Source organism: Xiphophorus couchianus, chromosome 17 (assembly GCF_001444195.1).
Source record: "Xiphophorus couchianus chromosome 17, X_couchianus-1.0, whole genome shotgun sequence".
Taxonomy (NCBI): domain Eukaryota; kingdom Metazoa; phylum Chordata; class Actinopteri; order Cyprinodontiformes; family Poeciliidae; genus Xiphophorus; species Xiphophorus couchianus.
In genome coordinates, this window is record NC_040244.1 from 9,955,741 (window position 1) to 9,980,259 (window position 24,519).

Sequence of the window (24,519 nt, forward strand, 5' to 3'; positions counted from 1 at the left end):
GGTGTTTTATTTATGCTTCCTGTTAAAAAAAACCCTTCAATCCAATAATTGCTTTTGCACAAGTCAGCAATACATCAGCAGTTTTGAATAAACAGGAAATGATAAAATATGGATCTCCGGGTGATTACAAGTCGCCTGCAGGCATTGGCTGAAATGCATGTACTCAATCAAATGATGCTAAGCTCAATTTAGTTTGTTTTTCTAGTGAGATGAGTTGAAAATACTGAATATGAAAATTTATGCTCAGTGCTGAAGGACTATTGATTTAGTCGGAAAGTATTTTCATATATTTATTAAGTGATTTTGCTATGGCACCACATTGGATGCTTACCTTCATGAAAGATTTCTAACTACATAAAATAAAATAAAAACCGCTATGTCTTTGATTTGCTTTTTTGAAAGTAGATTTAAAACAAATAAGAAAAAAAAACACAAACAAAACAAGTAAAGAAAAAATTACAATATAACCCCCTCAAAACAAAAAAAAATTAAAGAATAAATAAAAGAATTAAAACAAATTTTGATATGCATTTGCAGATCTTTTTTTTTGCTTAAAGGTGATTTTGAGCAACAACAAAAAAAATCACTTTTGGCAAAAAATGACTTGGGCCATTGATTTAGGAAGGTGACAATATTTGGTTTCAGAAAAGCATGGCAATAGTATTATAGATGAACAATTGAGAACAGTTTTCCAAAAGAATGACAGATAAGATATATATATATATATATATATATATATATATATGGCCTTACCCTCAGGTCGTCTTTGCTGCTGAATGCCTGCAGCAGCTTCTGGTAGTGTTTGTCACTCATGTGTCTCAGGAGTGCCAACAAACACGCCACAAACTCACCCTGACAGAATAAATGCAAAAAATAAATACATTTTAGGTTAGAGAACATTAAAGGTGGATAAATCGCAGAGTCTAACTGTCCTGTTTCTTGTTTTTGTTGCCTTGTTTTCCTTTATTTGACATTTTCAGGACATGTTAGATGTCCAGGTTAACAGCCTGCAAGAGCTAATCCACCATGATCACTGTCTCAATGGGAAAGTCTTCCTCCTATATTTAAGTTTCTATTATCACTTAGTAAAAATTATTACTATCAACATCTCCACTCCCCATCTTAATTACCGCCTGTAATATTAATAATGTTGGTGGAGTGATAGTCGCAACTCAATTTAACATCCCTTAATTACGCTTGGATATTTTGCACGTAGCCCAAGCTATTTAGCATGAGCACACACACCCAACACACACCCACCCACACCCACACATACAGTGACATCCTGAAACTGCAGTCTCATGGCAGGCCCAGCAGGTTGGGGCCGGTTGCTGATTTCCAGGATGGTCCTCAGCAGCACTTCCAGCAGGCTTTCCACTATTAGCTCCACTTCCTCTGACACAGCAGGCTCCTAAACAGCAGAGAAATCAAACATTTTTAACAGGAGACACCAACCAGCATCCACATTCAGCTAGCAAAATGGAAAGAACTTTTTGTTTACCATTAATTGAGTGAAGAAAAGGGGAAAGAATTGAGACTTAGTGACTCCATTGTGACTTTTTTTTTTTTTTGCTTTAATAAGCTTTGGAGAGCTTTTTTTTTTAAAACCTATACATCCTTCGCACTGTACTTAGTGCCAAGATAAACTTAGCTCCTTGTCTAGTATAGATTGTCACAGTGCAGGTTGTTAAAAAAAATGCTGAGACTGTAGATCTGATCAAGTTCAGCAGAGGTTCTGTTCCCTATTCTGAACTTTTACAAACTATAACGACAAAAGTTACTAGAACATGTACATTTGGTCTTCTTAGTAAACACACAGATGCAGCTGTTCTGGTCATATTAGTTCATTCAATTCCCTTTTTTCAGAGCGTGTTCCTTGGGGCAGCACTGGGCAGTTTACCTGCAGGACCAGGAACACTTTCAGGGATAGAAATGTGCACATTTTGGACGGGAGAGGATGGTTCAGGAAGAGTGGAAAAAACATAAAGTTTAAGCATGAAAAACCAATCTACACCATAAAAAGGTCCCATCGTTCTGACATGAAGTCCAGACTTGATGTATTTTTATCTCAATTTTAAATAAAAAAAATAAAGGCACACCAAAGTTATCAAAATAGAGATTAATAAGCAGTTTAAAAGCATTCACATTCAGAAGTTGGCATCATTGGATGGAAAGGCTTGTCAATTAGCAATGATCCACACACTGAACAGGAGAAAATTTACAGGACATTAGTGACTGTTATTATCCTTGAAGCATCCAGCCAATGTTCAGAACTAAGGAAGTCTTTTGTTTATGATATAAAATGTCATCAAGAAACAGGATAAGTAGTCCAGTTCCCTTCTATTTTAGCTCTTAGGACTGATTATTTAATTAAAAAATAGTTCTTGGCATTAGATACCTTTTTAACAACTGCATTAATGTACCCAGTTTAAAAATATTAATATTTACTTTTTTGTACGTGACATTGAGCTAATAAATGATTTGGATGCATCTTTATACACTTAACCACACAGTTCTGAAGGCTTATATGTAAATGTATTTTATCTCAGTTTTAAAAACAAAAGACAGGCTCACAAAAGTTATCAAAATTTAATATAACTAAATAAAACAAAGCAGTTCACCTCCTTTCTTGTCTTCTCTCTAAACCTGACAAAAGGTACAGGTTTTGGGCTGATAATGAGAAGAAGCCTCACAGGCGCATTACAGTAGCTGCCAACTCTGTCGCCTCCCTTTAAGTATGTTGCCAATCTGAGCAGTATCTGTCCTTCTAGGAGCTTTTGCCATTAACTGCCCTTCTGGCAAAAATCTGTGCAATCCAGACCCTTAACACACACATACACACCCCTACACACACCCGCTAATCGGACAGATGGAAAAGCTCAAAGTCACTTCAACAACCCCACTGCTAAATTGACCAGCCTCATTAGCGAGCCGCACACCTGCCAATGTCCATGTTGCCACCGCTAATTGACAGCGCGCAAACAAACAAAGCAGTCTGGTTTGTGGAGCGTTTTGCCAGGGAGGCAGCTTCACGAATCAATCTGACAGCTGCAAAACCGCCTACACTTGGCTTCAATTACTTCCGGAGACGGCGCTAACTTTGACCGACGCAACCAGCCGCAGCTCAAGACGGCCCAACGTGTCATTTTGGTCACACGTTAACTATTTGTACTCACCACGGTGCCGTTGTCCTCCTTCTTAATGAGGGACAGCATGCTGGTGAAGATGCGCGCACACATGACCAGATCTCTCTGCTCCTGCAGGCAGGTGTGCAGCACCCGCAGCACGACGGGTAGCAGGATGCATCGGGACTCTGTAAAACAAAACAGATGCCATGCATCAAAAAGTGACTGATAGTTACACTCATTTATTCTTATTTAGTTACCTTTACATTTTCTGTTGAAAGGTTATGAAATGAAAGCTAAGTGAGGCAAATTTGGAGTTAAATTTGTATCTTAAGCGGTTTTTATTATTGCCTTTTTTCTAAGCAAAATTTTAAGTATTTGACATAAGACTCTTTCGGTGAAGCTTAAAAAAGTTTACATTTACTATTGTATGATATCATTTCTTACCGATTAATGTCTTGTGATAGTATACTATAAGGTAAACTACAAAAATATGTAACAAAATATTATGTTTTGAAATCTCTCTCTTACACAAAATCCCCCAATTTTAATATAGTTATTTAATGCATAAAATACAGGCCAGGGTTTTCTTCAATTACACAAATAAATAAGCCATTGAGAGATGGGAATAATAAATATTCAAAAATATAATAAAAAATGTTCTCCCTACATTTTTTGGCATTTAGCAAATGGAAATAACCTAAAACAAACAAAAAACTGTTTAGTCTCATTTAACTTCAGAGTGAAAAGTCTTTTTTTTAGGTGTGTGAAAATACCTGGCTTCACTTTCCAAATTTAGGCTTTTAGTCAAACATTAGATTGCACTTCATTATAAAAATAGAATATCAAGCTATTTCAAGGGGTTTGTACAAAAATCAAGCACTTTCCAAACCTTAAAATTGAAATTCAAGCATTTTTAGGGGTTTTAAGCACCTGTACAAACTCTTATACATGTTTTTCATCCTACTACATATTCTATTTAAGTGTCATAAATATCCAGAAAAGTGGCTTTCTGTCATTCTGGTTAATCTAGTCCATCCAGATTGCGCAATACATTAGTAATGTTAAGGGAAAACATTCCCACAGCATTTCCCTGCCTCCACTTGATTTTTATACACCCTTCTTCCCACAACTGAACACAACTCAGGAGCTTCACCTGGGTTAATGTAAAGCTGGCTTTCCACCGTCTTGGAGATGCACTGCAGCTTGACCGCCTCCAGGGGGCTGTCGGCCTGGACCACGGTGGGCAGGCTAGCCAGCGTCTCCCTGACGAACCCGGCCACGTCCCGCACGGTGAAGAACTTCAGCAGCTCGCTGTAGATCGCCGGGAACGTCCGCAGGAACACCGCCTGGGCAGAGGGAGACAAGGAACGCTCGGTTATGAACGAGCAACATCCATTATGACCATAATCACTCAGCCGAAAGACTTATATGCCAACAATAGATTAAAAAGAGGCTTTCGCAGAAGCGCACACACGGATTTCTCAAATAAGTAGTAATATTTTCGCTGTGCATTCAATGAATCTTTGCCTAAATCAGAGCTGCGTACTGCAAAACCAATTTGCAGAGAAAGCAAATGGGGGCACATTCAGGGGATTCATTACACCAGGTTTTCTACAAGAAAACACACACAACCTTCACATCACTACAGTGTGATTCCAAAGCTTTTTTGTAATTCAAATCAAATTAAATATGCACTTGCGAGACAAAAATGACCACCAGGAGTGGATTTGGTTGCAACTCCATCATGTTGAAACTATGTAAGATCAACAAGAATTGCAGTCCACTAGTTTTTGGAAAATACTTCCATTACTAATTTTTACTGAAAATTTGACTTTTAATCTAAAATATTCAAGGAAAAATATTTTCTTTTTTTTTTTTTTTTTTTTGCAACAGCCCAGGCCACATTGCCTTTGGGTGACTGTGCTATTATTTGTTGGCCTGAGTGTGCAGCACATGTAACAGATTAGGTGGGATTAACATCAGCCTGACCCGCATCCTCCCAAAGCTATTGTTGTGTTGAAAATAAAGATTAAAGCAGATCAGAGGAAACAGATTGCATCTACAGGGAGATCTAATGCTGCACTCACAGAGTGCCTTGAAAAAACGTCGGAATTTTCACATTTTGCTACACTACAACTGCAAACTTCAATGTGTTTTAAAGAGTCGCTGTGTTCAAGTCGCTGTTTAGTGTTAGTTTTTACTAAGTGCTCTCACCAGAGCCACCTCTTGCACACGTTTGCTGTCTCACCTGAACGGACGTGTTCAGCGTTCTGATGGATTGATTTTGCAATTTAACTGACTTGTAAAGGCTTGCTTCAATGGATTTTATTTAGCAAGTATCAGATAAACACACAAACGCCACATCTTGCAGATTTTTTGTTTTTTTTTATGAAAGGTGTCTGGATGCTTTTGCAAATTACCGTAACGGTGATTCCTGCAGCTGTAAAGCAGGAAGAAGCTGAGGAGATTTTTATTTTTTTCTGTCCACACTCCTGTGACAGGATATGAAGTGCAGTAAATTGTTCTAATTGTTTAACCAGAATTAGAGAGCAGACAAAAGATCAAAACATGCAACGCAACACAAACACCCAGAAATAATTTCCCCGACAACAGCGCTCAGCCGCGCAGCATTTGCTCCCACTGTGCAATTAGGATTATCTTTGGCATCTATAACTTGCTTGTTTTGGTCTTGGTTGAAATGCGCGAAAGCAGCCGCCTCGCAGCGCGGACCTCCCACCGGAAAAAGAAAAGAAAATTGTCACAGAAATTCCTAATTCTCGACTCCGGCCCCCTCTGGCAGCGTGTAATTAAATTACAGACAAATTCTCAACCCGTCACAACAGCATTAGCATCCCCTACGAAGAAAACGCAATTTGGTGCAGCAGGCAGAGGCACGTCTCTGATGACTTTTTTTTTTTTTTTTTAAACTTGCTGCATGTTTTAGCACACAAACACAGCTCTGGATACACACACACACACACACACACGCCCACCTGCGTCTGGGTGACTGGACTGATGCCTTTGCTCTCCTGGGAGAGGAAGAAGCGGATGGACATGAAGAGCTCCAGGATGCAGGCTCTGAACTCCTCCTCGTTCTGGCCTCCGGTGGCCAAAGAGAAGAGCCGGCGAGACTGGATGATGTACTTGAAGATGTAGTCGCTGGCCTGGAGGACGAAGACACGCAAATCAGTTCCTGTTTGTTGGTTAAATAGAAGAGTCTGAACAAGTTTTGCATGTAAAGCTTTCAAAGTAAAGTAAAAAAGGAACTCTTTAGCAGAGATGTACTAATAGTCACGCACACACACAAAAGTTCACTTTTATTTAACTTTGTGTTTTGGTACACTTGATGTTAGATTTAGACTTTTAGGAACTTGCTAAAAGCAGAAAGTCATCATCTGCTGAAATAACCCTGGTTTCAACATGTCCATTAGTGGCATCACAAAGCACAGCACCAGCTGATTACTCATGCTGTGGTGCTGCAGACTTGTCTGTGGTGTATATGCCCCATTTACTATTCATCGACAGAGACAGGTCTGCAGTACATTTCTGCATACATCATTAAAATAAAATGATGAGGATCCCCAGCACCAGAGGCTCTGGGCTTTTGCTGATTAAACCTTCTTGCAGCATGACTGACAGAGGGGTCGAAGGATGCGAAAGCAAAAGCTTGAGAGGAAAATCCGTTTTTGTCTTACAAACATTCTTAAATAAATAAATAAATAAATGGAAGAAGGTCCAGGTTACCTTCATGTATGCCTCACCTTCAGCACCTGCTGTATGTGATCCTGGTGCTCTGCCTCGACAATGCGATCCACGTACCACTTCAGCACTTTGATCAGATCCCTGGAGAAGACAGAGAAGCACACACACAACAGCTTGATCCCCATTTACCTCCATCTGCATCTCAGCCCGGCTGGCAAAAAAAAAAACAACAACCCACAGTTGATGAGGCAATGCAGCGGTTTAACATGTAACCCCGTTGCACCCGTTTCGTGAAGGTGGATGAAGCTGATGCTGCAGCCGAGAGGAATGGTGGAAAAATAAATGATGAATGCCATGAAATAAATATTGCGGCTTAAAAAAATCTACTCCAGGTAGTGGTGTGTTTTTAATGAGGCAAAAGCTGTCACAACCTAAGTCTTTCTGTATTTTACTGCTCTTTTATGTGATAGTACAACACAAAGGAACAGATAAGTTAAGGAGAAATGATGTGTTTTGTTTACTTTGATAGCCATAAGTGTTGAACTTAAGAAACTTGGCCGTCCGCCTGAATTGACACACCAGTCAAGGGGAATATTAATCAGAGAAGTGGCAAAGAGGTTCACGGTAACTGGTGGAACTGCAGAGGTCCAACTATTTCTCAAACACTTTAAATATCTGGGTTTTATGGAAGAGTGGCTAAATGCTGGGAAATCCTGGAAAATAAAAACCTGATAGAAGCTGCAGAAGGCGCAGAGTTTTACTTTAAAGAGGGACAACGGCTCTTTAAAGTAAAACTCTAAAGAGTAAAACTCTAAATCACAATAAAACTGTTTTCTCTAATGATGTCATTGGAAGAAAAACAAACTCCTTAAAATGTACAAAAAAAACAAACAAACAATAAATCCACTTTCCTGGCGAGATTCTAAGAGGTTAAACAAACGACTGCCTGCATCCGCTGAGGTGAGTTGATTTACGTGTTGATTCAGAACACGTTAACATCCAGCCAGCGCTACAATGAAATGGTTTAGATCAAACCACATTCATGTGTTCTGAATAAAGTACATAAAAATTTATGGTGGTAAATTTTAAGAAATAGAAAAATTCAATAAGAAAGGTTTTTTTTGTCTGCAGAAGCAGCAGGTGCAAATGAAACAAAAACTAAGATGTGAGAGTTTATAGGTGGGTGCAGTATATGCACATGTGAATAAAAAAAAAAGGAACGTGTAAAATAAAACAGCAATTTGTGAGTTTATTTGTGCTCGTATGAGACGTGAGAGCCACAATTCGATAATTCTCATTCCACCAGCCAGGTGGCACCATGAGCATTGTGTTCCTTCCTCAGCCCTGACTCAAAGCACCACGTTGTATAGAGCCGCTTCTCACCAGTGGCGTAGGCCGGCTGATGTGATATATTCAAACACAATAAGTGGGAAAGGCTGCAGCGTTCACACACTCGCTTACACGTGAGCGAATCAGAGAGGGAGACTTTACAGACCTGTAGGACAACGCTCCGGCAAAGTGACTCTCAATGTAGGTGTCCATGACTGGCTTGAAGTGCTGGAATTTACTGTCCTGAAGGAGGTTGATGATATGAACCTGGAGATTAGGAGAAAATAAACGTTAAAAAGGAGGATCTCAGTCTGAAGTGCTTTGCAAGTGGTATTTAACAATCCCAAATGTTCAAATTTCTCATAGGATTTTATGTGAAAGCACATAGTTGTAAAGAAAAAGAACATTTTCTAATTTCTTGACAAATAAGACTAGATAAAGTGAGACACGCATCCTTATTCAGCCCCCTTTAGCTGAATAAAATTCATTGCCAACAACTGTTTAAGAATAATTACCAGTAATATGAATAAAGTCCACTTTTATGTAATTTTATCTCAACAGAAGATAACACAAAAATTTTAAAAAAGTTTCAGCAACAAAAAAAAAAATCCAAAAAGTTTGTTGAACCACCTTTCTTTAACAATTACAGCTGCAAGTCACTGATACGCAAGCTAAAAGCCAGCCATTCTGTTTAGGTAAAAGTAAAGTGCAAGGATGACAAACAGAACTTTATCCTGAAGCATTGTGTGTGAAAAAACTAAAATCATCTGTCATATGAGGCATTTACTGGCCAAACCTGTCAATATTCTCAGAGATGATCTCAAAAGCATAGAAAAAAACAACAACTTGAGAATGACAGCTCACCAGGCTTTTTCATCATTAGACAAGGTGCAGAGAGAGAGAAGCAGAGACCCAGAGATCGATCTCCTGCCTCGGCTCGGTAAAAGCATGAGCACACCGGGATTGGTTTAGCGAGCTGTGAAGCGTTACATCACTATTTTTTTCTTTCTCCCCGCAAGTTTCTGTACTTGTCATTATTGCAGATTGAGAAAGACAAAAAAAAAAAAAAATGTACTCACGAGTGAATCAAACACCTTGAGGCTGTATCTCTGGGAGCTCTCATCTAGAATGCCAAAGAGAGTGTCCAGGGTGTCCTGGAGAAACTGATAGAAAAAGCGACGCAAAAGTCGTTCACACCTTCAGCGTCCAGGCCGAACTCGACGGAGTGAAATCAAACGAGAAGCAGAAAAGACGGACATACTTTGACGATCTCCGAGCCGTCTATCTCTTTCAGTTTCGAGAGGCTGTCGTTGATTCTTTCGGGGTGGGCTCGCCACTTCAACAGGTCCAGCATGTCGCCTGTAAGAAAAGAAAAAAAAATCCAGAGTCACAGGAAATAAAATCACAGCAAACATCTTGTTTATAAGTGAAGAAAAGCACCATGCAGAGGCAAAACTCAACTCTGCTCTCGTAGCCTCGTTCAATTACAGCCCCTAAACACCAGCGAATCCAAACAAATGACAACACGCTCTAGTGTGGCGGGATGAAGGAGATAAAGAGTCATTTTCCCCCGAGTGAGGGTCCCCAGACGCTTGAATGAATAATACATAAGCGTTAAAAAGAAAGCCTTTCAATTGTCTCTTCAGTTTTCTAAGGCGTATCTTTTTGTCACTGTGTGGAAAAGCGCTACAAACGCTGCCACTTCTCGTCTAAAACCGTCCCCGATATTGTTTGTGTATTTCTTGTTTAGCCCGTCAGCAACATTTCTACAACCAGTCAGATGAAAACAGCTATTTATTTCTGCAGCCAGTCAAATATCGTCACGACTTTGTTTCGTAACGTAAAAAAGGGACTTCCACTGTGCTCGACAGGGGGAAACGTTTACATTTGTGGGTTCATTGTACATAAAAGTTGCATGTAGGCCGCTTTCCCCTGCAGCAGGCAGGATGCACATTGCTGTGCAGGGTTATGTAGCTTAAGGGAAAGGCATCCATCTATTGTAAACACTGTGGTGGGTTTAATGTCGACTGTATCCGTTCACACTGAGCACAAAAGCCAGATGTTAGCCATTATTCTCTCACCTAATTACAGATACAAACACCCAGTTTCCTTCCTTAATATTTACACATGCATTGTTGCATTTGAATGATTTTGATGGTGCTGCTTCCTTTCTTCCAAACCACTTATTTCAGAAAGTGAAACTCATTAAATAAATTACAAGTAGGATAAAATATATCAAGCCTTTTTTTTTTGTCATTTTGATGATTATGTCTTACAAATGATAAAACTCCTCACAAATTCTGTCTCTCTGGAAATTAGAATATTGTGAAAATGTTAAATAATAAAAACTTGTAGTGTCACGCCCTAATCAGCTAATTAATTCAGGCAAAGGTTTCCTAAGCCTGATTAGACAGTATGGCTCAGTCTGGGTAAGTAGACGGCCCAATGTTCAGTGCTTACTGAACAAACAGAGCCTCAACATGGAGTGCAAGAAGCTGGTTGTTCACAAAGTGCTGAATCCAAACATGTTTAAAGAAAGTTAAGGTCAAGAAAAGAAAGTTTCCCAGCAACAGGCTTTCAACTATAATCCATTAAAAAGTAGGAGAGAGTTTCACCGAGGCAGCAGCAGGTGATTCAACAGCCACCAATCACAAGAACCGGACTGTCGCTCAATGGTCCAAAGTTTTATTTTCAGATAACAGAGTTTGATCAAAATTTGTGTTTTTAAAGTGATGATGCTTTCAGGCAGCTTATCTGAAAGCATTTACAAGTGAGACTGTGCATAAAATTTTCACCAATGTTTCACAAGAAAAATATTAGCAAACATTTTGTATAAAAGTTACAACTCTAACTTTTAGAGCAATGGCTCATGGAAGTTTAAATTGCTACTTTTCTGACGACCCGTATCAGCTTGATTCGGTGCCATCATAACGCCACCTTGCACGTAAGCAGGAACAACAACTGAAGCAACCAACTTCCCGGCGGCAATCTATGCGATACTTTTCAGGTGGAAGCCTGGGAAATTGGAACCAAAAAAAAAAAAACGACATCAACAACCGAGACTCATTTACCATTTTGCGTGAGCTTGGTGGAACAGAGGAAGCTGGTGATCCAGAACGACTCCTTGTTTCCTTTCAGCGTCAGACTGTTGGTCGGAAGGTTGGCTTTGGAGTACGGCAGCTTCAGGTAGCGCAAACAGTCCGCCAGGCTGGTGTTCTCCTCACACTGGAGACACAGAATAGCAAAACCGATGAGTTAAATGTAGCAGTGTGGCTAAACGTTAAGCTACGCAACCGTCCAAACATGTTTCCGGACTTTACTTTCACTTTAGAAAAGCAATTTATGTTCAGTCTCCTGCAAGAGAACTTAAGATGAATTGAAAATCATATCTGATAATCTAGGGATGAATATTCCACTTTGTTCAGCCTTGATGAGCTGCACAGCTGAGGCTGTTTGAGATCCAAAGCTTCCACTCAGTGTTGGACTGATTCTTCAGAGTTTATTTCAGGTCTAAGGAGAAACTAGGCCATGCCAGTTTTATTGGGCTTCTCTGCAACCATCCATCTGGCATTACAATGGGCCTTCACCCCCTTAACGGTGTGAACAAGCAGAATTAAGGAAGTTGGCTTCAGAAATAGCAGGGCACCGGGTCATGGGTGTAAAACACTGAATCTTAACACTAAAGATAACGACAGTACAACAAAATCTGACTGCTTCTTGTAAGTCTATTGAAATCCCATCCTGGCAGAAACACAGAAAGACACAGTTTCTCTGTCTTTCTCAGGACTGGAGGTTGCCGTACACACCATTTGCCTGCGGCTGAGGAAACCCAAGAAGTCTGCAAATATTTGCAGTTACAACTCGACGCAGCGCGGTGGTAGCTTTTTAAGAGAAGATACTTCTTTAATCTGCATTTACCCTTTGACATGTCAACTCCGAAACGCACGAAAGGATGAGTTGATATGCAAAATAAACGGGCAGAAGAATCTTTTTCACATGCGTGAGCAAGCAGATGAACACTGGCTCTGACTCGAGGTTAAATTTGACCTTAAAGAGGGCATTACTCATCGGCCTGTTGGAGGCAACGTGAGCCGTGTCTCAACCAGTGGTACAAACAGAATGATAAAATAGAGAAGTACATTGTGCCATCCAGAGGCGATGATTCATATAATATTAAACAGGGCGAGTAACCCCCCTTTGAAGTACTCTTAGCAACACTGGTGCCAATCAGCAAGAGATTTTACTTAGGAGACCTCAAGCTGCATTTTACTAATCAACAAAATAAAAAAAATAAACATATCACTGATAAATAAAACACTTAGCCAAGAACAGAGATTGTTTGCTTCTACGCTGCTCAGGCAACACTTTGGTACGGAGGGGAAGCAGTTCTTACCTTATGGATAATGAGCTCATGGGTGCCATCTGGCAGAGTCCTGCCATCTTCCTGCATCAGAGGAACAAAGGAGTAGCCAAACAGTTTCTTCTCTCCTTTGTCTTTTGCTGTCAAACAACAACAACACAGAGGCATGATTACAAGCCCAAAATAGACAACAGAGGCCTGCAAAGTCAAGAAACAGAGGGGGAAAAAAAATTCGCATGAAAAGAAAGAATCAGCACAAACTTCCCATTGTTTCTGAAACAATCTGACAGACCAGCTTTGCGAAAACTTGGTGAGGTCAGATAAGTTAGTGATGCATCACAAACAACAATCATTTCAGTATGCGACTACGGTAGCTTCACGGTGAAATGGCGACATGAGGAAATGCAACAATAATACATACAGTATTTATGTGCCACACGGATCATAAAAGCAGTTGGAACCTTTCAAAATGCTAATGTTCTAACTTCCTGTGTCGCCTAGCTGTGCTGCAGTCCTAATGCCAGCTTGTATACAAACAGGAAGTCATGTAGCCTAGTACTGTTGCAATGTTTGGAGTCCCAACTGTTGCTAATTTGGTTTCAGCTGACCTGTCCTCACTCACAACATGACCCCCTTAAAGAATGTCGCTTTGTTTTATTCACCACAAACTGCACATTTATTCAGTGGAAAGAAAATCCTACGCTTAAAAGTATTGTAACAAAATACCTAGTGACATACTTATTAGCACCCGTATGAATATGGCATGACATTCTCCAAATGTTACGCTTCAAAACGGCAAAGACAAGGTGGCGTGTCATTTATTTAATACAAATGTGTGGCTTTAAAACAAGTAGCTTCATGCTAACACTTGTACATATTTGAAAGGGCTAAAAAGTTTCCCAAATTGCTCGCCAGTTTTAGGAAGGATGATGACAAGAAAAAATAACAACAATAATAACAAATCAACAATTAAGAACCATCTACACAGAAACTCATTGTTTTGGACGTGAACCAAACATGAACATGATTCAGAATTACCTTTACAAATGTAAACACCAGGAATTTGCTAAAGGCCACTTGAATGTTAATTGTGTGCTTTGGTCAGATGAGCATTACACTCAGGTCTGGTGAAAAACAGAGGATGAAGATGTAGAACAGCACCTCATTGCCTGCAGTAAAATATGGTGGAGCTACTGAAATGCAGTGGGCTTGTTTTGTTAAAAAGGATAAAAAGAGAGAAGACGACATAAATAGTGGTATATTACGTTTCATACCAAAATGCATACCAAATATGGGACTTTTTGTCAGTTGGTCAAATGAACTAAAATTAAGAGTTCATCTTTTTTTTTATGCTTCATGTTATAGCATTAAAATGCCATTTTATTTATGTCTATATTGCGCATCTTTGCCAGGCCTGCCCATAGGTGTGAATGGTGCTGCATGCATCACCATTAAGCAAGCGTGAAGCCAGGCAGCAGCTGTAGATATTTTGAGCCTAAAAACGCTTTTAGGGTAACAAATCATTTTTAGCTGCTCACACAAACTCATTCGACAGCCCTGGAATTTTATAACGCCTTACAGACTATCTCCTGATCCATAAAGGAAGATAGAACTGTTTGAGCTGGTTATAATTTAAATCTAGAGACTAACCTGCTAGATAGCTATTAATTCAATACTCTTCCTCAAAAATTCCCATTTTTAATTGAGTTAGTTAATAAAAATGTTGTAGTTTACGTAGATGTACCCATATAGGTCAGACATCAGAAGATGTCTGCTAATCAAAATCATTCGTCCAGTTTTGCCCCAAGGTGTTTACTATTATTTGGCCTTCAAACTTTGGTGTCACCACAGGTTTAAATTAGGATCCTCACAGGCAGCCTTTAGGAGATAATAACAGCCCTGCCAGAATTAATAAAGCTGTTATAGATACTGTACACGGCCTCATGGCTGCCTGGCTTCAAAACAATAATATAGGCTTGCTATGAGAAAAAGAGATGGTTACATTTCTATGTTATCCAAAGTGAGACGGAATAAATGGACTGTACATTTTTATCTCATTTGAAAGCCAGAAGTTGGGCACCCTAGCATCATAGTAAGTAGACATGAAAGTAAATGAGGAAGGAAATATTTCCTGACAATGAGCTAATGAGTGAAATCTGGAAGTACAAATACTGGAATCCTGGGGGGGAAAAAGCTGAAATCAAATTCCAGACTTATCCAGACTGTAGGAGAACAGTATGAAGAAATTAGTGTGGCCTTTGTAATGCTGCATGTAAAAAGAAAACTGTTTCCCCTGCAATCCCTCCAGACAGGAAAGGAGCAAAACCGGCAAAGGAGGTGACATTCATTGCAACTGAAAGCTCGCGGAGACGTGCTCGCTCGACAGTGTCACAGCTCGCTTACTGGAGCAATGGCGAAACTCAAAGCGGACGTGAGACCCTCGAAACATGTCGACGGGGATGGGCAGCTTGATCTGCTCCGCCCAGCGGGGGCTGTTGTTGTGGTACAGGACCAGAGAGTGGTACTCATCCGCGCCCGGCTCACCGGAGCCAGCAGCCACATAACCCTGAAAGACAAACGACAAGGAGAGTTTAGGGGGCGAACGAGGCGGCGTAGTAAAGAAATGGAGTTACGTGGACAAGCTTTATGTGCTTTCGAGGGTTGAGCATAATGTGGTTGCAGTGGCAGGATTTATATTTGACTCCGTTTTCTCTCCAAGGCCGCGGCAGTGGAGGAAACCGCAGGAGCAGAATGTCACATTGCAGAAGCGGGGCAGCACATCTGACACACACACTCGGCTCCCATCTGGATGAGTCATTTTTAATCCGACGGCTAAGAAACCTCGTGATGAAAACAACACAAGACAAAAAGTAAAGGTGTTTGTTCACCTTTAGGATTTGTCCATCGGCGTCCAGCACGTAAACCGTGATCTCCACGTTCCTGGCAACACTCTTGCCGCCCTTCTCGAACTCCCCCTTCTCCAGCGTCATGTAAAGGTCGTTCCTCATCTCGCCTGCAGGAACGGGAGAGCACGAGAGGCCTCAACACGTTAAACAGGCACATAGTCTTTGCAGCATTATCAGGGAGCACTCAAATCTTTGTGTGATATCTCCCTGCAGACTCTCACTAGCAGCAGGAGTGGAGAGCATTTATGATAGCTGTATTTAATGATGTACTGCATGCTGCCCTTGGTGATGACATTTAGAGCTATTAAATATCAGCTTCAGGTGGATTTAAAGAAAATGAAGTGTTCGCTTTGGAAAATGTTATAGAAAATAATTTCCAGCAGAGAGACTTTGTTTGGCTCAGGATTCCAAGATAGAAATATTTATTTTTAATGCTATTTTGTTGTGGGGTTTTTTTGCTTTATTGAAAATGTTGCTGTTTATTTAATCTTGTAATGACTTATTATCATTCCAATCTTTTTAGAAGGGTTTGTAACTACAGCTCCTAACTACAACATTTTTTTATAGAAACACACAAACACAAAAAGTGCAACACTCCACAAGGGGCAAGGCAAAAGATTTAGGCCGATGACTGTTGATTATTTAAGAAGCTCTTCAAAAACTATTAAAAAGAATAAAAAATTGGAAAAAGCCTGTCATGCCAATAAAGTACAGTGGAGAATTTGTGTTGCTGTGGACTTGTTTTGCCTCAAAAGGGCGAGAAAATTTGTCGAAGTAAATGTCACTCTTTCAAAATATCGAGGCTTTACAAATTAAAATCTTGTTTCATCTGAGAAAAATACTAAAAACGTGGTTCTTTCAAGAGAATAAAGATTTAACTCAACACAGAAATGGTTTGCCAGACACAAAATTAGGCTTCTTCTCTGAGCCACTGCTGCTCTTGTATCCTCAAATCTGCAAAGCGTGCAGGTTAAGTCCCAGGAAATGCTTTCTTCTTCTTCTGCAAAGTTTAGAGGCCGTCTATGAAACTTCTGACATATAAAACCTTATGAAGTGTGCGAGTGCAATCACAAGATCTCTACCACAGGGGTCAACATTGATTTTCTGTCCTTAACAACAGAAACCATAGCAACATGAGGTAGTCTATATAAACCCATACTGTATCCTTACACATAGAGAGAAATGCACTTGGAGCAGGAAGGCTTTGAGACATGGTGAGATATGTTTTTATGTTTGCAACAATAGGGAAACTGGAAGCAAGAAGGGAAATGGTGGAGGAGGCTGCCAAAGCAAAAAGGCACTGTGGCTTGTGCAAAAGATAATGAGGAGGAATATGCAGTCGGTCAGATACAAATCTAGACTAGCAGCACTAGAAAAAGGAGGAGAGAGAGTTTCCTTTGCCCAAGGGCTGACTTAAACATGTGAAACAAGTGAGAGCACTCAGCATCAAGGGTCTGCAGCCAGACAAAGACAATGAAGGAGATGGTGAGGATAAATCTGTATTAGTGAGGCCCTGGGGTAACGCAGTCTGTGGTTTGTCTGACCTCTTATTAAAGAAAATCTTCATAAATGAAACTTCCCCTCTTGTTCTTTTAAAGCTCAGACTGCACCTTCCATAAATTGCTTCGCGTCCTGCGTACGTAAAATTAACAGACATCTACCTGTTTGGTTCCCTGTTACAAAGTCAAGCGGATCTTCATTTGTTACCAAGGCGACAAGCCCGAATCCAACTAAGCCTTGGGGTATTGATGTGAGGCTTGTTAATTTAAAAAGACGGCAATCGTCGAGAAACAATGTTTTCTCTTTTGTAGAGTAGAGATAAGCGATTTCAGCATGAGGCTTTTAGATGTTAACAGTCGCCATACCCCCAAACCGACTAACAGCTACAGTTGCGCAGAAAGATAATCTTTTGGAGTCCAGGTATAAAACGTAGTTCTGCCTGTCTCTTTATACTAATGAATATACTACTTCAATGTTACAAATGATACAACTGAGAAACTGGCTCTGAGATCCACTGAACTCACCAAAGCACCAGATTTCCTGTTAAGCTAACAGCACAACGTTGCTGGCCCTCCATTACAAGTTTTTTGGCGTCTCCTGGCAGCTGTACAGGAGGTTGTAGTGTAGCGTTTCTAAATAACTGTATACACTACTGACCGTATATAGTTTTTGTGGTTTTAATGTCATATTTTTCCATCATACTAGCAGCCCTACAATCATCCATTTATTTTCCATCCCCATTTAAGGCTTCACTGTATGCCCAGTACCAGTGTTGTAGTACTCGAAAACGGTCTTGGTCTCGAGACCGGTCTTAAGACCATTTTTTGATAGTCTCGGTCTTGTCTCGGACTCGACCACATTTGGTCTCGGTCTTGTCTCGGTCTCGGACATTGAGGACTCGGTATTTTATTTCAAGACCGGTCAAGACCACAACTGTGAAAATAACGCTAAATCATCAGTATCAATTTCTTTAAGATCCTTCTTTTTATTGGATGCACTCCTGATTCAAATCCAAGCAATAACCCGTCTCATTGGTAAATGCATGTTGTTGTTTTTTTAACTGCTGTCGCCCCACCCCCTTTCACCTTGAGCGCGGACTGCAGCACTTCGATTGAAAGTTACAAGTGGTTGTCTGAGAAGGGGATAAGATGTCGGCCAAATCATCGGTTATAAAATTTGGCTATTTAAATCACAAACAATACATTTGTAAAGCAACATTGAGAAAAAAGCATACAGCGCAATGTAAGTTCTGCAGTGCTTCACTATCAGAGACGGTGGGGACTACGTCCAACTTTTATCGACGACACCTTGAAAGAAAGCACAAAGAAAGGTAAGCTGTGTGTAAAAGTGATATTAGGAAAGCTAGCAAGTTAACGTAAGCAATTTCCTCGGTATCAAAATTATTCTACCCGGCCATCACACAGTTCTTATTTCAATATTAGCTACACATATTAAGTTAGCTAAAGTTATATATGTATGCTTTATCTTTTAGTGTGAATGTTCTCCTTTCTTATCCGCTATTTGCCACCTAGCTTGATGCACAAGTTGTCACCTAGTAGTGTTTGTGAAAACATGTCGGACATTACTGATTTAATTTAAAGAAGTGTTGATTCGTGTTGTGCATGGACAACGCTGTTTCAATTACAGCTTTCCTGAACATGTCTCCGTATTTCTGTCGGCTTCATGAGTGGATTGCAGCACATAGGTGGAAGCAGAGCAAAAATAAAAGTCTGAATAGATAATCGTAATATATTTTGGTTCTTGTTCAATACTTCTCATGAAGGAGAAGACTGATGTGGAAGTCTCTACCTATGTTTAATAACCATAATAAGGTGACGTACGTAACCATGACAGAACAATGGTTCGTAATGGTTCTGTCAATAAGTCACCATGACAGAACAATGGTTCGTAATGGTTCTGTCAATAAGTCACCATGACAGAACAATGGTTCGTAATGGTTCTGTCAATAAGTCACCATGACAGAACGTAATGGTTCGTAATGGTTCTGTCAATAAGTCACCATGACAGAACGTAATGGTTCGTAATGGTTCTGTCAATAAGTAACCATGACAGAACGTAATGGTTCGTAATGGTTCTGTCAATAAGTAACCATGACAGAACGTAATGGTTCGTAATGGTTCTGTCAATAAGTCACCATGACAGAACGTAATGGTTCGTAATGGTTCTGTCAATAAGTCACCATGACAGAACGTAATGGTTCGTAATGGTTCTGTCAATAAGTAACCATGACAGAACGTAATGGTTCGTAATGGTTCTGTCAATAAGTAACCATGACAGAACGTAATGGTTCGTAATGGTTACGTTCTGTAACGTAACCATGACAGAACGTAATGGTTCTGTCAATAAGTAACCATGACAGAACCTAATGGTTCGTAATGGTTACGTTCTGTAACGTAACCATGACAGAACAATGGTTCGTAATGGTTCTGTCAATAAGTCACCATGACAGAACGTAATGGTTCGTAATGGTTCTGTCAATAAGTAACCATGACAGAACGTAATGGTTCGTAATGGTTACGTTCTGTAACGTAACCATGACAGAACGTAATGGTTCTGTCAATAAGTAACCATGACAGAACCTAATGGTTCGTAATGGTTACGTTCTGTAACGTAACCATGACAGAACGTAATGGTTCTGTCAGCATGTGCTGGCTTGTGCTGGTGGGTAACCCCAATGTCTCCAAAGCCATCATATATAATTTATTAATGTGCCAAACCTGATATGCTTAACCTTAAATAAGTTGTATTTTCTTGCATTGGTCCTACAATTAACATTATTAAGGGAAGTAAGCAAATGCAGTTAACCTTGAGAGACTGAGTCGACTGGACATATAATAACATCCTGTTCCTAAGTTAGATTTTTTCTTTCTCATGAAAAACAATTATGAGACAGTGAATGAATTCATTCACTGTCTCATAATTATGAACTAAGGTCAATGTAAGTAACATTGACCTTAGGAGCTGGATATAGCTCCTGACATTGAAGATAAGACGTGGAGGTGATGCTCTGTTGTTTGGCTGTGGGAACTAGTCTATAGATATAAGCAGAGAGTGAAGAGACTAATATGCCTCACCTTATGAAAAATTAATAAATTAGTTGCTTTGTATGGATATAGGCAAATTACTTTTAGAAACCACATTGTTATGTTGCCATTTACAATTTCAGGTCAATAAGTAACTTTTTACCAGTTCACTCTCTATGGTTCATACCATATCAGTCATTTAACTTACTTGTTTATCCATTTCAAAAATGTGATGGCCAAAATACCATTGATTTGCATTTTGTTTATCTACATGCGTTTCTAGTAACATTACATTACACATATTTGACATGTATTTGTAAAGTTCCTACTTATTTTTAAGGTTGTTTTCTTATGTAATTGATGTTCATATGATCAGATAAACTGATTTCTATGTCCTATTTATTAGGTTCCTGGAATACAAGGCAGGGCAACAGAGTGATGTCACACAGCCAACAATATCGTTATTTACACAGAAAGTGCAGCTCTACAGCCCACAATCGCCAAGGCAGCAAGCCATCAGTGAAGCCATTGTTCAAGATTTGATCATTGGATGTTGTCTGCCCCTCTCCCTCGTGGAAAATGGACACTTTAAACACTTTCTTGAAGTCCTGGACAGTAAATACACACCAATCTCTAGAAAAACAGTTTCTGAGAGACGAATTCCAGAATTGGTCAGAAAAGTCAAGGAAACTGTCTTGGAGAAACTGAAGACCCAGTCGTCTGTGTCATTAACAACTGACCTTTGGTCTGATCGCAGGCTACGCTCCTTTCTTGGGGTGACTGCCCATGTGTGCTACAAATCTAAAGATTGCTATGCACTTGAATCCTACCTGCTGGACTGTAGGCGTTTTACAGGGAGGCATACTGGAGAGCACATTGCGTCTGCCTTTGAGGAGATCACTGAGGAATATGGTATTCGTGACAAAATTAGCTATATCATAACAGACAATGCACCCAATATGAAATGTGCTTTCAAAGTACACATGCCCCAGCAGCAATCTGATGACAGTGAGAGTGAAGAGGATAATTTAGATGACGAGCACTTGTGGGAGGACATTAATTCAGAGGAAGACATTGACTTACCATGGTCATCTGGTGAACGTCTTTCCTGCTTTGCACACTCTCTCCAGTTAGTTGTGCATGATGGTATGAAGGAGGTCAAGACCATTTCTCGCACCATAGCAAAAACGTCAAAGTTCGCAACCCTTTTACATAGCAGCTCACAATTTAAAGATAAGTTTGAGGCTGCATTTGGCACCAATAAAAGTGTTCCAGCTGCAAATACAACTCGTTGGAACAGTACATTTAAACAAGTACAGGCCCTTACAACTCTAGAACACAAATCACTCAGTGAAATGTGCAACAAAGACTATGAGGATGTCGTGTTCAGTGCGCGGGAGTGGAACCAGCTAAAGGAGCTATGTATAGTTCTTTCTCCATTTGCTGAAGCAACAGAGCTGACCCAAGGGGAAAGATCAGTGACTATTAGTATGGTGGTTCCAACTGTACTGGACTTGAACACACACCTCCTCAAGATGGAGGAGACCCGAATGCAGTGCCGGCCGTTGGTCAGAGCCCTCCAGCAGTCTCTGGTGAAAAGATTTTCTGGAATCTTTACAAAAACAAACATGGCCAAAGACAGTGGAAGAGAGGAACCTTTTAACCATGATGTGTACTTCTTTGCTGCCATGCTGGATCCACAGTTTGGCTTAAGCTGGGTGGATTTAGATGTTACCAACGGAGGTAATGCAGCATCGGTGAAGAAGTTCAGAGATGAACTTAAGAAGACACTGACAGGTTGGTATGCATTTTTCTTTGCTGAAAAAAAAGTCTTATTTGCAAAATTATAAATCTTAAAATGTCTTAAATTCGTAGCACATAAAGCCTTAAATCATAAAGTGGAATTTATAGTCTTCTTTTCATCAGTTTACTTTTGTCATAAACATTATTTTGTACACTCAAAGTTCTTGAAAACTAACACAGTCATTGTGTTTGTGTTTTTCAGACACATTGATCTTTGGGGTGGAGAACATGGAGAGTACAGATGACAAGTGCTCAGAAGCCATGAATGTGGATCCAACCAGTCATTCGCCACCAGCCAAATGCCCTCGACTTCTGTCACGCTACAAGGCACATAAGAAGCACAGCTCCTCTGTCCAGAATTCAAGTATTGCAACACAATTAAACAGATACTTTAATGATATAAGAGACTGTGACAGTGACAATGCTCTTGCCTTCTGGGGAGAAAACCAGTCCAAATATCCTCAACTGCACAATTTGGCTTTGAAAGTGCTATCCGTCCCTGCCTCCTCTGCACCAGTGGAAAGGGTTTTTAGTCGAGGAGGCATTGTAATGAGACCCCATCGTGCACGTTTAGGTGCAAAAATGCTGCAGTCTCTAATCTTTCTGAAGTGCAATGAAACCTTACTTTAAACTAATTTTATGTATCACCTACTTTATTTCAACCACTGTTCAACTACATGGTTATCCTTGTTCTCGAGTTTTGCCATTGACGTTTTCTAAAGCTTTGGCGTATTATGAAACTGCTTCCAGTTGTATAATTTTATTTTTGAAACGCATGCAGTTGGGCCTCTAAATGTCAGATTTCTTTATTATGTATGTTATGTATAAGTTGCTACATCCATTCAACAGCAGAGTTAAAGATGCAGTATGTAACTTTGTTAAAACAAAAAAATATCTTTGTAAAAGTTATATAGTTTTTTTTATATATTTATGTCACTATGTTGTGTCAGTATGTTATGAGACCGACAAGCTGTGAAAATATTGAGCTCCTCTGCCTTTTCTCCATGTTCCCAGTGCTAACTGGAGAAATACACTGCTTGGTCAAAAACAAACCATCTGATCCAGCAAAAGGGTCTTAGAACTGATAAAAGTCAGTCATGTTTTTGTGCACGTATTTCAATGGGGTTTGTATTTCTGCAGATGGCAGTAGTCGCTCAGGGAGGAAGTGAAGGAGATCAATCTTTTTTTCAACAAATTATCTGTCTCATAACATATTGTCACAACTTAGTGATAGATATAGATTTATTTAAGAAAAGTTATATAATGTAGCTATAATCTGTATACGAGAGAGAAATGATTGGCATTTTTTCAGTTTTACATATTTGCACATGGTTTTGAAATAGCACATTTAAAAACAACATAAATGTATGTACTGTTCATGAAAGGCAGAGAAAATACTATTTTGATCGACTTTGATTGTTTGAAATTCTGTGATTACAACATAGAAGTACTAAATAAAGATGTTTATGTTTATTCCAGTTCTCTGTGTAAAATATCTAGGTGTTTTTACGTGAATGTGGGTCTTTTAGATCAATTTTAGTGATTTTGATCATGTTTCACATTTTATTGTCACATACTGGCGCTGGTCTTGGTCTTGACTCGGTCTCGACTTCCCTCGGTCTTGGTCTTGACTTGGTATCGGACCCTAAAAGTCTTGGTCTTGTCTCGGTCTCGATACACTCTGGTCTTGGTCTTGTCTTGGTCTCGGGTTAGGTGGTCTTGAACACAACACTGCCCAGTACAGACTGGTCCTACTTCTTCTAATGAAGTCGTGATTCTGACAATGATTTGTATTACATGTTTTCTCTATGAATATCTCTTGACCTGGAACAGGCAGCACACAAACTTCAATGTCAATATGTCCAAGGTTAAGAGTTCTGAAACCCAACATGATCAGTGGTTTAGTGAATGAACGGACTGCAACTGGTTTGAATTAGAAACTATACCATCAATGTTGATTACAAAACAGGAAAATAAACAGTTTCAAGCAAATGTAAGCGTAGAGATCTGTAGATGTAAACCAGCAAATGTATGTGTCTGTGATAAGTAAAAGACCATATCATGCTAGTGGTGAAATGGTTAGCAGATTAATTGGCTGTTAAATTAGCCGTGTCACCACATGAGCGTTGTGTTAAATGTACTATGAAATTGCGTCTTCCTTTATGTGCGACGTTCTGTTGAACCAGGATCTTGAGCCATTATATAAATTGGGATGAGTGGCATCTTAATTTTAGAGAAAAAGGGCATTTCAAAAGAAAGAAATTTTCATTTTCAAAACAGAACTGTTCCAACGTTATATTCAATTTAAAAAATAAGATAAAAATGTATATTGCTTCAATCCAGCAAAATACTATTTTTTTTATACATCTCAACTTTCAAAGTTCAATTCTCTTGTAGGCAAAAATCCAGTCTTTTAGTGAATGTTTATACTTCATGAAATTGTCTCATTTACATTGCATTAAATGTAAATGTTTTCACATTTAGCAGTTTTCCATTGTCAAAAAGACAAAAACTCTATATTACAAGACTTCGGTCATTCAAGTCAGTTACTGTATTTAAGGGGTCACCGACCTTTTGGAAACTGAGAGCTAATTCATAGGTATTGAGTATATGTAGGGCTACCAGTCTGATACACACCATAACTTCATGATTTATGTATTTTGGTTGATTATAGCTAACTATAGCTATCACTAGCTAAAAGTTAGCTAATTATAAAGCTAACTTTATAATTAGCTTTTAAAATATAA

At 39.5% G+C, this 24,519-nt stretch overlaps 2 protein-coding genes across 4 annotated transcripts in view; one reads left to right on the forward strand and one right to left on the reverse strand.

Annotated features, from left to right (window-relative positions):
- Positions 1 to 24,519, reverse strand: part of dock4b (dedicator of cytokinesis 4b) — a 129,703-nt gene that overhangs the window by 38,652 nt on the left and 66,532 nt on the right. For all 3 annotated transcript variants that reach the window (XM_028043596.1, XM_028043594.1, XM_028043595.1), the window contains exons 14-26: positions 15,408 to 15,532; positions 14,923 to 15,085; positions 12,553 to 12,659; positions 11,231 to 11,384; positions 9,421 to 9,518; positions 9,239 to 9,322; positions 8,326 to 8,426; positions 6,890 to 6,971; positions 6,122 to 6,292; positions 4,282 to 4,474; positions 3,177 to 3,313; positions 1,277 to 1,411; positions 754 to 852 (exon numbers count right to left, since the gene is read on the reverse strand). In XM_028043596.1, coding sequence (XP_027899397.1) covers positions 754 to 852; positions 1,277 to 1,411; positions 3,177 to 3,313; positions 4,282 to 4,474; positions 6,122 to 6,292; positions 6,890 to 6,971; positions 8,326 to 8,426; positions 9,239 to 9,322; positions 9,421 to 9,518; positions 11,231 to 11,384; positions 12,553 to 12,659; positions 14,923 to 15,085; positions 15,408 to 15,532 — 1,649 coding nt within the window. The remainder of the gene's footprint in view (positions 1 to 753; positions 853 to 1,276; positions 1,412 to 3,176; positions 3,314 to 4,281; positions 4,475 to 6,121; positions 6,293 to 6,889; positions 6,972 to 8,325; positions 8,427 to 9,238; positions 9,323 to 9,420; positions 9,519 to 11,230; positions 11,385 to 12,552; positions 12,660 to 14,922; positions 15,086 to 15,407; positions 15,533 to 24,519) is intronic.
- On the forward strand, positions 19,883 to 23,069 carry LOC114160797 (uncharacterized). Its single transcript, XM_028043597.1, has 2 exons — positions 19,883 to 21,766; positions 21,975 to 23,069. Exons 1-2 carry the CDS (start codon positions 20,929 to 20,931, stop codon positions 22,400 to 22,402), a joined length of 1,266 nt encoding a protein of 421 aa, XP_027899398.1. The 5' UTR covers positions 19,883 to 20,928; the 3' UTR covers positions 22,403 to 23,069.

What these genes read in the sequence shown, in the direction of transcription:
- LOC114160797 (XM_028043597.1), top strand. Translation starts at nt 20,929, where the DNA reads ATGAAATGTGCTTTCAAAGTACACATGCCCCAGCAGCAATCTGATGAC. An exon ending in ACTTAAGAAGACACTGACAG is followed by an intron (nt 21,767 to 21,974) that starts GTTGGTATGCAT and finishes TGTGTTTTTCAG; the next exon opens with ACACATTGATCTTTGGGGTG.